Genomic DNA, 10645 nt, shown 5'->3' with positions numbered 1-10645 from the left:
GGTGTGTTTGGCGGTACACTGACCCCGCCCCTTTCGTAGCTTCCGGTCTGGTCGCCATTTTGTGACTTCGCTTAGCCTGTGTCGGGATCGAGGTTACCGGCGCCTGCGGGAGGAGGGGCCTCCAGGCCCGCAGTGGGATACCGGGGTTCAGCATGGCTCTCGCCAAGGTGTGTGCGTGGCCCGCGGAGCTTTCCATCTATTCTGTGCCGGGCACCTGGGTACAGCGACATGCGTGTGCCGGAGGTCCGTCCGGGTGTGAAGCTGAGCTGCAGAGCTTGCAGCCTCCCCTCCGGGGGATCAGCGCTGGGTTATATAGAGCCGGTGAGCACGAGGCCCTGCATGTACACGCAAGGCCGGGGCCGCAGAGCTCACAGTCTGGCCTGTCCCCGAAGCATGAGGCTCTGTATGTACAGAGTATATGGTCTGGGCCGCAGAGCTGACGGTCTGGGCTGTTCCCGTAGCAGAGGGGTCTGCACGCTGCTTCTGTCTTTGTTCCCAGTGCTGTGCTAAGAGGTACTGCTGACCGTATGACAGGGCTCTGTCTGTGCGCACGGTGCTGTGCGCCCCGGGGGTCTCTGTCTGTGTACCTGGTGCTGTGCGTCACATCAAACATAAACATTCGAGTTTCTTATTCACGGGGCCTCGGCTGGATGTGTGTAGTGTGAGTGGGGTCTGCGCACTGAGGGAGCGTAACCCCAAACGTGTCGGGCAATGGGGGGGGGGATGTATGCCCCAACAAACGTTGTCTTAGATTTACTGAGAGGGTGGTGGGTAAGTGGAACAGCCTCCCCGTAAAAGAGAGTATCTACAGTGGGATAAGTGGGCGAGTAGACGGGCCGGATGGGGCCGATCCGCGGGGGGGTGTCTTGTGTACATATAGTTATCCCGTCTGTTATTCTGGGGTTCTGTGCTATAAGCCGATCGAGGGGGTAAATCGTGTGGCTCTGTGGGCTCCGTCCGGTGTGTTACATGAGCGGCTTCCCGGCGCTGCTGGTCCGTGGATGATGACGCTTCTCTTTTATGTTTCAGGGGCCGATGAAGTTTAATGATGTCGCCGTGCTGTTCACAGAGGAGGAGTGGAGTATATTAAGTGACCAACAGAGGGCGCTCTACATGGAAGTGATGAAGGAGAACTACGAGCACTTCATCTTCCTGGGCAAGTCCTTTCTCCGTCTAATACACGCGTGTAACATGTTATCCGCTCGGAACCTGCCCGCCAGCACCCCGCGCTCCTGTGTACACGTCTTCTGTGTAGAATTTCGCGCTCTCCTCCGTTCCGGGTCATCCCGTTGGGGGTCGCTGGGGTCGGGTTCTGTACGGTGAGCTGAAGGGGACCTCCCAAGACATTTTGGACGATGCTCGGCTTTGTGGGGGCAGTTTGGGGGAAACCCTTTTCCGCCCCAGCGTGACGGCGCCCGGCGCACACAGCCAGCTCCATAAACGCGCGGCTGGAGGAGTTTGGGGAGGAAGAACTTGGCCGGCCCCACAGAGCCGCAACCCCAGCGAACCCCAACGGGATGACATGGAATGGAGATTGAGAGCCGGGCGTCTCGTCCATCATCAGCGCAGATGATCCCACAGAAACGCCCCAAAATCTCATGGAAATCATGGAAAGAGCAGAAGCCGTTATATCTGCAGGGGGGGGGGGCGTTTAATGTCTGTGTATTTAGAATGTGATGTCATCAAAGCCCCTGTGGGGGTAACGGTCAGCCGTCCCGATACATATTGTGTAACCGGTGGCCGTACGCAGGGAAGTTCCACCAATGAAAGGAGTACATTATATACGCTGTATACCCTATAACAGATGGGGGGGGCGTTTAGTGTTAGGGGTCGGTGGATACGTTGTTTCGTTCGCTCGTTATTATAATTGCTACTTTTTACCGGGTTTCCCACACTGTGTTTCGCTCTCTCGAAGTGATGCAGTTTCTCATTTCTATTATATGCCCTGAACGTTGTTCTGTTCCTCAGCGGCAGGGGTTCTGTGCCATAACGCGCAGGGGGCATCCGTGTAACAGAGATTCGTCTTTAACCCCTCGTTCTGCTTCCCACGCGCAGGTTACGAGGTGCCCGTCATCTTGTCGTTGCTGCAGGACTCCAGCAGGCAGTTGATTGGATCAGGTTCCCGCTCCTCTGCTCTCATTCCTTTAGCTGGCCGAGGTAAGAGAGCCCCTAACCTGCGAGGGTCCGGCTTAAATCCCCCATCTGTGGTATCTGTCACCTTCTTGGTGGCATCCGCCCCTAATTTGCACCATTGTTGCACTTTAACCTCTCGTGGTTGTTAACCCCTTCAGTCCACTTTCTAGCGTCTCTGACGCTACACAGGAGATCAGGCTGCCGTTTGTCTGCCTGGACTCTCCGGCGTTCCTGGCCGGTCGTCTGTAATGTGAGCAGCGGTTAGCCGTTATATCTGGCATTGGCGGGATCAGCATTACTTTACGGGAGATGTCACCCGGAAGGTCATCGGAGGGCAGGATTTCCCCTGCATGGTCTGTCTAGACCCTGCTGGATATCAGATCGCTCCCGCTACTGGCTGATCACGCGCGGTGCGTATCTGTGAGAGACGAGAGGGAGAAATAATTGGTGGGAGAAAAAAAATCAATTAAAATATTCAGTAATGTGAGCCAAGTCTGTCCATATAACTCCGATAACACTGTAAAAAATCTAAAAAAAAAAGAGATATATATAAAAAAAAAAACAACCCCTTCATCCCGTTTCCCCGTCTCTACATGTAAAAGTTTGACTCCTGCCTCCGCTGCACCCCAAAGCCTGCGAACTATAACAACTATAACCAACACGAGCCGGGGGTGTCTGTAATCCGGGGAAGTTGCCGAACATGTTTGGTCATTAAACAGGGGCACCTAAAGTGTAGAAAAATTGCACAAAAGCTTTCTACGCACTAGCGGTTACTTTTTTGCATGTTTCTGTGGTTTAAAGGAAAAAAAATGTATAATTTTGTGCAGGTTCAACAAACACAGAAAAGGAGAATCTGGGGATTTATTAGGATTTCTTTTTTTAGAAGCTGGGCGTTCAGATCAGTGGGACTGCTGTTAAATATAGGGTTAAAGGGTTAATTCCCGCGCTTCCTGTGCTTGCAGCTCATTAACCCGTTTTTTTGTGTGTTTTTCAGTCTCTGCCGCCAGCCTGCACTCTAATGGGAAGAGTCACTCGGAAAGCATCGCTGCCGAACCCCAGGAAACCGCCGCCGACAGCCTGCATAACGGGGGGGACAGCAGCCACGACGAGAACCACGGCGACCTCTCCCCTCCGCCGCATAACCGCAACCTCAGGAAGCGCAGGCAGTACTTCTGCTCGGAGTGTGAGAGCTGCTTCAAACACAGCTCTGCGCTGGAAGCCCACCGCCGCATCCACAACGGGGACAAACCCCACCAGTGTGACGTCTGCAAAAGAAACCTTCTCGTACCGGTCCGCCCTCATCGTGCACCGCAGGCAGCACCCGGTACCGGAACCGCCGCAAAACGCGCAGATTGTGACTCCGGCTATGACTGCGTTCGTCGCCAAACCTTTACTGACGGTCGGCGGCGGCGTTCCAGCCATCACCTTAACCGTTCGGGACGTGCCCGCCGTAACGCCGAGCGAAACCACGAACTCTCACGGCATCCCATCGATAGGGGAGAAGCCTCTGAAATGCCTGTACTGCGACAAGCGCTTCAACGACCCGGCGATCCTGGAAGCCCACCACCGCATACACACCGGCAAGCTGGCGTACCCCTGCACCATGTGCGAGGCCAGCTTCTCCAAGCCCTCGCTGCTCGCGGCTCACAACAACACGCACAAGGAAGGCAAGCCGTTCCAGTGCGACCAGTGCGACAAAAACTTCAACGACCAGACGCTGCTCGTCGCCCACAAACGGACGCACACGGGCGACAAGCCGCACCGCTGCAGCCACTGCAAGAAGTGGTTCCTCAACCGCGCCGCCCTGGTGTCCCACGAGGAATGTCACGTGAAGGTCAAACCGTACAAGTGCAGGCACTGCGACAAAAGCTTCAACGACAAGTCCCTGCTCGTCACCCACGAAGGCGTGCACACGGACACCAAACCCCTGAAGTGCACGCAGTGCAGCGAGAGCTTCTTCCTGCGGACGCAGCTCATCGCTCACCAGCTCATCCACGAGAGCGAGAAGCCCTTCCCGTGCAGCCAGTGCGACCGGCGCTTCAACAAGAAGGAGACGCTGCTGGCCCACATCCGCGTCCACAACCTGCAGACCACACAACAGACGGCGAAGCCGCGGCGGCAGTGACACCGTGTCCATGCGAACAGTGCCTTCACGGGGTTAAATATCACAGGGCCCCGGGGCCGCGCTTTCCAGCTCCACCTCAGCATGCATTTTTTTTTTTTTTTTACATTTTTTTTGCCCCCTGTCCGTGTTCCGTTACCCCCCTGTCTGAGTTAATAAAACGTCCAAAGGCTTCATTGTTCTTGGATTTGGTGCCGAGACGTTCTCTCTCCCCATGTGACTACGCTTCCGGGAGCCACGTTTGCCGCAGGAACACCCCCCTGGTGTCTTAAATGTTTCCATTTAGGTAAAAACATTTTTATTTTACAAGCCCCTCAGGGCCTGGAAGCGCCCTCCCTCCAGGGACCTCCGCCGGGGCCACAGACCCCCTCCGCGGGATATGTATGTAACTATGTAACACTGAAGCGGCTGAGGTCCGGCTCTCCCGTGGGTCCCCGTTTAGTGAATTTAACATCTCTGTTGGGTTTCAGTGGTGGTTGGGGGTTCTGGGGGCCGTCTGGGGATATTTTAGCTTTTTTTTTTTTTTTTTTAATTAAATGTAGAATCCAACAAAGCCCCGATATTAACCCATCGTGGGCAGCGATGTTTATTTTGTGTAGAAACTAAACTAATTAAACTTTTATGGCGCTCGGGCAGCAAAACTGGAACCATGGGTGGGGGGGGGGGGGGACGCAGTCCTGTCATCGGATAATAAACATTCTGCTGGCTGCCTGCGTGCGAGGCCGGAAAGTTACACGTCGGGTGCGCCAAGGATTGCGGTCCCTGCCGCGCGGTCAACCGATCGCCAGACCAGGGCATTTATTTCCTGTTTACTCCCCCCGAGGGCCGTTTGGTGCCGCCGCGCACGCTCTGTGACGCGCTTTGTCCATCCTGTGGATGGGGTTTCTGTATTTACGGTGAAACGGAATAAATATTTTGCAGAACGTTTGCTTTTGTTCCTCTCTGTGTGGATGGTTTGGGGGCTGCTGGGGTCTCTGTCCTGCCTCATCCTCTGACCCCCTTCTGAGGTCATTTTATACGCCCTGTGGTTCCCCGCATCTTCTGCGGAGCTCGGCGCCATGTGTGTGGTGCTGCGGAGTGCCCCCGTGTGACACCCCCCCCGTCTCTGCAGTAACGGCCCCCGTGTGACCCCCCCGTCTCTGCAGTAACGGCCCCCCGTGTGACCCCCCCATTCTCTGCAGTAACGGCCCCCGTGTGACCCCCCCGTCTCTGCAGTAACGGCCCTTGTGTGACCCCCCCATTCTCTGCAGTAACGGCCCCCGTGTGACCCCCCCATTCTCTGCAGTAACGGCCCCCGTGTGACCCCCCCATTCTCTGCAGTAACGGCCCCCGTGTGACCCCCCCCCGTCTCTGCAGTAACGGCCCCCGTGTGACCCCCCCCCATTCTCTGCAGTAACGGCCCCCGTGTGACCCCCCCCCCATTCTCTGCAGTAACGGCCCCCGTGTGACACCCCCCCGTCTCTGCAGTAACGGCCCCCGTGTGACCCCCCCCATTCTCTGCAGTAACGGCCCCCGTGTGACCCCCCACGTTGTTCCTTTCCGTCTCCCGCCGATCACGTTGAACCGCAGCCGGAAGTTTCGTTGACGTAACGTCCGCTAGCGAGCGCTGATCCCGGAAAGTGAGAGCGGATCACGTGACCGCGATATCGAGGCGCTTCATTGTGGGGAGAAAAAGCGAGCCATATCGCGATATTGGGGTCCGGGCTGACAGGATCGTTGCCCGGGAAAGGGTATGTGAGAGACGGGAACTGATATGTCTGTGTGAACGTGTGCGCGCGTGCATGGTGTGTTTGTATATATGTTGTGTGTATTAGTGTGTCTTTATATGTGGGTGCTAGTGGTGTGTATGTATTGTATATGTGTATTGGTGCTAGTGTTGTGTCTTTGTATATATGTTTCTGTGTATATGTGCTAGTTGTGTGTTTATATGTATTAGTGTGTCTATGTGCTGTACATGTGTGTATTAGTGCTAGCGGTGTGTGTTTATATATATATATATATATATATATATATATATATATATATATATATATAATGTATATGTGTGTGTGTGTGTATTAGCGTGTCTATATATGTGTATGTACTGTACATGTGTGTGTGTGTGTATACGTGTATTAGCGTTGTGTCTTTTTATATGTTTTGTTCCGTGTCCCTGCACGTTATGTTCTCGGATAGTTTGGGGGGGGGGTATCTGTGTCCATGGGATGTGGCCCCCGCTTGCGCCATTGCGGTTACCGGGAGCTCACCGCGTTTTTCTCTCCCCAGTCGGCGGCAGGAGATGGAGAAACAAAACGAGACGTTCGGCAGCCGGCAAGACTATGAAAGACTGAGCGATGGAATTACCCGAGGAGAGGAGAGCGGCAGCGAGGGGCCGGCCCGGGGCCGCAACCTGAGGAAGCGCAGGCAGTATTTCTGCTCGGAGTGTGAGGAGTGCTTTACGGGCAGCTGGGAACTAGAAAGCCACCGCCGAGTCCACAGCGGGGAGAGGTCTCACGAGCGAGACATCCGCAGAGACTGCGTAATCACCAAGCTGAGTAATCACTCAAGCGAGCCCTCAGCGCCGGAGACCCCCCCCACGGATCGCGTCGCAGACAGTCTGTGTCCGGACGATAAGCCGCATCAGTGCAAATACTGCGACAAGTGCTTCCGAGACAAGTCAATCCTGGAGATCCACGAGCGCGTGCACACGGGAAAGCTGGCGTTCCCATGCACCATGTGCGAGGAGAGCTTCTCCAAGCCGTCGGTGCTCGTCGAGCACATCATCGCGCATGGCGACAAGCCTTTCCACTGTAACCAGTGCAGCAAGAAATTCAACGACCACTCGCTGCTTGTTGTGCACCAGCGCACGCACGACGAAGAAGTGCCGCAAAAGTGCGAGCGCTGCGACAAGTGGTTTCCCGACCAGAGGAGCCTGGATGCCCACGGAGACTGCCAGCTGCAGCCCAAGCCGTACAAGTGCAGGCACTGCGTGAAACGCTTCAACAGCCAGTCTCTGCTGATCATACATGAAGGCGTGCACACGGACTCCAAGCCCTTCCAGTGCACGGAGTGCAGCGAGGGCTTCTACCTGAAGAAACAGCTCCTCTCCCACCAGGTCATACATGCCCCCAAGAAGCCCTTCCCGTGCAGCCGGTGCGACAAGAGCTTCAACAAGGAGGAGACGCTGCTCATCCACATGCACGTCCACAACGCCAAGTGACAAGCGCGGGCTGCTCGGGTGTGCAGATTCACCGCGTCTGGTAACTTGCACCCTTTCGGCAGGTACAGCGCTGAGTACTGGGGTCCGTCAGCGTGAAACCCGCCGTACACTTGTGTTGAGGGTCTCCATGTGAGGCATGCTGGGTGCGATGAGTTACCTTGGAGGTGACAGGAAATGTGGCCCCTCATTCCCCTTTATTTGGCCCCAAAATATATTTATTTCACCGGAGATCTGGTTTATTGGATCTTTGAATCTCCGGCGAGGGATGAAAGCGTTTGTTCCGCGTTTTTCTTCACCCGTTTCCTGGACGTATTTCAGGGTCTGTCCAGCAGGGGGCAGAAGCCGTTACTCACGGGACACGAAACCGAAACCCTTTCCGTGCCGCCTCCTAAATCCTGACTTTCCGGGTCCCGAGGCCATGGCCTCACACAGCGTTAATTATCGGTTCCGTGCGTGAAGAAGCCGCTCGGCTCGGGGAGCCTTACGATTCCTGCCACCTGAACTGAGAATAAAGGTTTGTTTTGGTTCATTTTTTTTTTTAGAACTGAATCTTTTATTGGAATTCTAGCTCTAAGAAGAGGATGATTGGAAAATGATGGGGGTAATAAAGCAAGAATGGGGTGGGATGGGGCAGTAAAGCAAGAAGCGGATGAGGGTCACGTCAGCGTTACATGCATAAGAAAAGAAAGTAATTGGGGAAACAATGAGCGGCGGCGTTCTAGATGTTACATTTGGGCTGCATGTTGAATAAAACCTCACTAATAACTATACTGTAACAAACTGGCATTTTGTTAATTTAGGTGATTTTCCCAAAAGAAAAAAAAATTGGAAGCCTCAAAACCTGAAAATCCACCCCACCCCCCCAAAAAAAATCAAATCAGCCACATGAACCGCAAACCCTATCCGATACGGCCCCCGACGCCCTTTCCCCAACCGTATCCATCAAAAGGCAACAACGGTTTCTTCTAGGAAGGTTTTGTAGGTTGAAGCCGAGGGGTGAGATGATCCATCAATGAAATCAATGCCCAAACGCTTGCCGAAAAGGACCGTATAAGTAGACAATCCCACCAGATCTGCAGGAAAGCCCTCCGTGGTCCAGCGACCACCAGCAATTCATAGACACTGACAAAAAAAGTCATGTCCAAGGAAGTTCTCGGTCCCCGGATCGGGACGTTATACGAAGCCTCCTGATACTTTGTACTCGCGGAACATAGTGTGAACGTTTCTCCCCGCTCCTCCCTATCGTGCTTTCCCCAGATCCCATAACTCCCTACCGTGCTTTCCCCGGGTCCCGCTCCTCCCTACCGTGCTTTCCCCGGGTCCCGCTCCTCCCTACCGTGCTTTCCCCGGGTCCCGCTCCTCCCTACCATGCTTTCCCCGGGTCCCGCTCCTCCCTACCGTGCTTTCCCCGGGTCCCGCTCCCCACACAGTAAGGCAATTATTCCATCTCCTTATCCCTGGATCCCAGCCGTCCGTAGCATCCGTTTGACTTGTCTCTTCGGTATTACCGGGAGGATGAAACAAGGTGGGGAAAGGGATTTGCCGGGCAATCGCAGGGTGTGAATATAACCAGTCCTGGTTTACGACGTCCCCACCGTACGTGGAACAGAACGGGGCTGAGAACCCGATAGAGAGGATCGTTAACCCGCCATTAGTCGGTTTGGGGTCAGGAGGGTTTTATTCCATTAAATATAAATATAATTTTATAAAGAGTCGGCTCCATGATGCAGAACAAACACCAGGAACTTTGTAACAAATAATAACAAAGTGTAACAGATAATTGTGGTGCAGTCACCATGGGAACCAGTAGAACGAGGACTGTTTCTCGCACACGGCTTTGCACTGGAATGCCCCTGTATGTTGCCCCCAGTGTATTCCTGCCAGAAGCCGTGTCCTGCTGTCCCCCATGTTCGCCGCAGACAGTTAAAACCCGCATCATTAAGACCATAGGACGGTTCTAACATTGCACGGAGCCCCCGGCTGGCGTAACTCATGCTTCAGGGTACGGCCATGGGGGCAGGAGGGCAAATAGCCAGACTTTGTTCATTGACGTGATTGGTTTAAAAAGATTTAAATGTTAATCTTATGGAAGATGAGATCGGCAGCAGTCTGTGGCAAACATCAGACGAAGGCATAACGCTGAGCGATGCTTCTAATGACTTAACGAGATGAGGTAGGTTGGTTGCCTGGAAACGTTTAATGATGGTCACAAATTATATTGTATGACAACACTTAAAATACAAACAGCTGATTGGACGGAGACTTCCGGTGACGACCAGAAGCAGAAAAACCCATACAACGGGGCGACCAAAATCGTTCTGGGAATGTAAGAGTTAATCGGTGCCCCCCGGCTGGTAAAACGCGCACCACCCGCCTGTCATATAATCCGTGTATCTCAGCGTCTGGCGATATGGTTTCTCGCCGTCCGCGGGGCCGCTGAAAAGCCTGAGCGACCTTTCTTTGTGGGATTCCCCCTGGACAGACTCCGCGACGTGCGTCTTCCGGGCTTCGCCTTCATGGATGTTCTGATGCAGGAGGAGCCGCGTCACGTCTGTGAAACACACGTCGCAGTACGAACACTGGTAATAAGGGCCGTCATCTTCCGCGGGGGACGTAGGTGGGCCGCGGTCGGCGAGCGTTTGGTGGTCGGGGTCCCCGGGGCCCAGAGACTCTGTATCGTGAGTATCTTGGTGGAGGAGCAGCAGGGATTTAAAACTGAAGCCTTTGCGGCAGAAGCTGCAGCTGTAGAGCTTCGGGGCCCCTTGATGCACGATTCTATGAATGTAGACGTACAGGAGTTTCACGAAGCTCCTCCCACACGCGTGACACACGTAGCGCGTGTTGTGGGCTCTCTGGTGCCTGATCAACGTTCGGCGGTGTCTGAAGCCTTTCCGGCACATTTTGCATCTATAGATCTTACCAGGCGGCGGGGTCACGGGACGCGAAGCGGCACTTGATCGCTGCAGCAGCAGCCTCTGCTCTTGGCTTCTCGGCTCCGGCTTATTTCCTTCTATACGGTTATTTTCGGGGAAGGAACCGGCAGTTTTAGGAGAATTGTGAAGGTCGGATGAGGGTCTCGCCCCCATGTTTTCGGGGGGCTTGGATGCAAATTCTTTATTGCAGGTTTTAGGGGCATTTAAAGAGTCTTTTGCAGGTTTCGCTGCCTGCTCTGTCCGTGGGACGCCGGGCTC

At 54.3% G+C, this 10645-nt stretch overlaps 1 protein-coding gene and 1 pseudogene across 1 annotated transcript; both read left to right on the top strand.

The window, feature by feature from the left end:
- Window positions 1-228: 228 nt before the first annotated feature.
- On the top strand, window positions 229-4258 carry LOC149271507 (uncharacterized; annotated as a pseudogene).
- Window positions 4259-6416: 2158 nt separating this feature from the next.
- Window positions 6417-7454, top strand: LOC149271506 (uncharacterized). Its single transcript, XM_089507387.1, has one exon. The coding sequence runs from the start codon at window positions 6417-6419 to the stop codon at window positions 7452-7454; it is 1038 nt and encodes a 345-aa protein (XP_089363513.1).
- Window positions 7455-10645: the final 3191 nt, after the last annotated feature.

Source organism: Sceloporus occidentalis, unplaced genomic scaffold, assembly GCF_023333645.1.
Source record: "Sceloporus occidentalis isolate IW3139 unplaced genomic scaffold, rSceOcc1.0.p SCAF_501, whole genome shotgun sequence".
Lineage (NCBI taxonomy): Eukaryota > Metazoa > Chordata > Lepidosauria > Squamata > Phrynosomatidae > Sceloporus > Sceloporus occidentalis.
Note: the sequence above shows the minus strand (reverse complement) of the source record. Positions and strands in the feature narration are given on the sequence as shown.